This window comes from Aethalodelphis obliquidens, unplaced genomic scaffold (genome assembly GCF_003676395.1).
Source record: "Aethalodelphis obliquidens isolate GAN/ISIS:26980383/991018 unplaced genomic scaffold, ASM367639v1 scaffold45, whole genome shotgun sequence".
Lineage (NCBI taxonomy): Eukaryota > Metazoa > Chordata > Mammalia > Artiodactyla > Delphinidae > Aethalodelphis > Aethalodelphis obliquidens.
The window spans coordinates 8130259-8133086 of NW_020837989.1; the positions used below are offsets into that span (position 1 = coordinate 8130259).

General features: G+C 49.8%; 1 protein-coding gene across 2 annotated transcripts in view; it reads left to right on the forward strand.

Moving 5' to 3' along the window:
* Nucleotides 1-231: 231 nt before the first annotated feature.
* The window catches only part of RPS14 (ribosomal protein S14), a 4270-nt gene continuing 1673 nt past the window's right edge, over nt 232-2828 (forward strand). Inside the window, exons 1-3 of one of the 2 annotated variants that reach the window (XM_027081571.1) lie at nt 232-279; nt 1147-1297; nt 1802-1963. In XM_027081571.1, the coding sequence (XP_026937372.1) occupies nt 1149-1297; nt 1802-1963 (311 nt within the window). In that variant the 5' untranslated portion in view covers nt 232-279; nt 1147-1148. Of the gene's footprint in view, nt 280-460; nt 483-1146; nt 1298-1801; nt 1964-2828 lie in introns of those variants that run through there. The other variant, XM_027081572.1, reaches the window with a different exon arrangement.

The following is a 2828-nucleotide window of genomic DNA, read 5'->3' on the forward strand; positions in this document are numbered from 1 at the left end:
AGGCCTTCCACACCCACCGTGTGCGGCTGCCTCGTGCAGTCTTAGAAGCAGACCCGCTCGCCAAGACACCCAGCCTCTTACCTCTTTAGGCGCTCCTTTAAGTAAGCTGTATTCTCGAGGGCGTTTTAATCTCCTTGGAAACGCTAAAATCGGCGTCTTCCGGGAGCCTGCCTCGCCCCGTGACCGCAGACGTACACTTCCGGGGACACGTGCGTGACCCGTCGCCCCGCCCCCTCCTTCTCTTTCTTTCTGGTGGCTGATTCTGGATAAGACGAGTAGGTAGGAACCCTGGGCGAGGAAAATCGGGTGGCATCCTGCGGCACGGGGACCCGCCGGGGCCGGGGGCGCGGGGCTGGGGTCTTTCCGTGGAAGACAAACCAAGTGCTGGGCGAGAGGAGCTCGGCGGGCCGACCCAGACTCTGGTTCGCGCCCCGTCTCGGGAGGCGGCGGTCTTGCTTCAGGGAAAAGCCGGTAAAGCAGGGGTGAGTTCAGGTCTAGCCTCGAAGGCATAGGCCCTGCGCCACGACCACACCTGCGCTGAAAAGGCAGCACAGCATGGTTGATTGGGAGAGGAGCGGAAAATTTAGTCCTTTGTGACCTCCCACCTTTACCCCACCAGCTTTTTCGTGAGCGGTCGGAGGCCGGTCCCCTGATTTCTAGTTTATTTTCGATCTGGAAAGTAAGAGTAGTCGTAGGAATTCCGTGGGGATGTAGTGAGGATTCCAGAGGGGAATGCAGAAAAAATGGCCCTTCGTTAGGTGTTTCCTAAATCTCAGTGACTGCTAAGTCGGGCACGTTTTAATTTCTGGGCGCTCAGGGCAGGTTTCTCAAAGCCAGAAATTAGGAGAAGGCTTAATTTCTCTTAACATCAGTGTTTGTTGAGCATCTACCGTGCGCCTATTGCCGCTGAAGGCCGAGACGAGGGACGTTCAAGTCTTGCCACGGTGGGCTGGGAGGTGCAGCGCAGGGTTAGCCTCCAGCAAGCGACACCTGGAAATCCTGAGCGCTGGCGTGTTCGCGGCGTGGGGCGGGAGCGCAAGTGCCCGCGTGTCCCGCGCACCTTTCTCGGGGGAGCAGTTATTCCCAGAGAAGTAAACCTTGGGGTTTTCTGTCGTTAACACTGGGATTCTTTTTTCTTTCCTTAAGAAATGGCACCTCGCAAGGGGAAAGAAAAGAAGGAAGAACAGGTCATCAGCCTTGGTCCTCAGGTGGCCGAAGGAGAAAATGTATTTGGTGTGTGCCACATTTTTGCATCCTTCAATGACACTTTCGTCCATGTCACCGATCTTTCTGGCAAGTGAGTACCTAGGTGGAGAGGCCCAGGACCCAATTAACAAGGGTTGGGGTTAGAAACGACCCTGGAACTGGGTGGCAGTTTAAGGGAATCTCTTGAAATAAATGTTGTAAAATGTTCAAATAAGGATATGTGCTTGGTTGATGAATCCACAGATGGTGTGATCTCCTAGGTACTGGGGTTCTGAGAGAGAAGGAGACATTTTGTGCTCTTATGGGCTTACAGCATGGGGACCTCGTATGTAACATGAGGAGGAATTACTCATGGAGTAATAGGAGGATTAAATGTAAAAGTACATGTAAATCGTCGATACAGAGCTTAGTTATCTAGGATCTGAACCCCATCAAGGCAGAGCCCATGGCAGTCTTGTTAGATCAGGATGCATGTTCAATTGACCTTCATTCTCTGCCCTACCTGAGTAGTAGTGCTTTTTATTCATTAGGATGTGGTATGCACTCTGAATCCTTGTTGGGTAGGAAAGAAAGGACCCTGTGCATTTGTCCCCAGGGAAACCATCTGCCGTGTAACTGGTGGGATGAAGGTGAAGGCTGACCGAGATGAGTCATCTCCATATGCTGCCATGTTGGCTGCCCAGGATGTAGCCCAGAGGTGCAAGGAGCTGGGCATCACTGCCCTCCACATCAAACTCCGGGCCACAGGAGGAAATAGGTAAGGCTGGGACTGGGCAGTGAGGTCACTGGGCTTGGGCAAGACATCCTAGGTGTGTACATAATTAATACAGGCATACCTCAGAGATGCCGTGGGTTTGGTTCCAGACCACTGTGTTAAAGCAAATATATCAGTAAAGCAAGTCATGTGAATTTTTTGTTATACCAGCATGTATAAAAGTTACGTTTACACTGTACTGTATGTAGCCTACTGAGTGTGCAGTAGCATCATGTCTTTAAAAAAAAAAAAAAAACCAGTGTACATAACCGTAAGTTAAAAATAATTTGCAACTAAAAAAAATTTCTAACTATCTGACAATGAAGGGTTGCCATAAGCCTTCAATTTGTTTTTTTAAAAAAGGCATTATCTGTGAAGTGCAGTAAAATGAGATATGCCTGTAACTGGTTCCTGCACCCTCCCCTGCGCTAACTTACTGTGTTAATTGAGCACTCAGCATACGAGGTACTGTGTTCTAAGTACTAGAAGAGAGAGATGGGGGAAAATAGATATGGTCTCCATCCTCTTATGTGGCTCTTAGGCTGGTGGAGAGACAGGCTTTAAGCAGTATAGAGAAGGGGAGCATGTGGTTTCTTTTTGCAGCAAGTGCTGGGAAGCAAAAATGTGTCAAGGATAGGTTGGTAATAAAGTTTAAACTAAGACCTAATGTTGTGGTTAGAAGTCAGTCCAGTGAAGGAAGGACAGGGGAGAGTATTCCAGCCAGGAACAACTGGAAGGAAAAGGTCTTGGGGTGGAAATGAGCTTGGCACATCTGTGGAAAAGTGGCATGAGGTGTGATAAGATAGGAGCGGGTGAGGTCCTGCTGGGTCTTGAAGAACCTGGTTAAGATTTGGACTTGGGCTGGGGG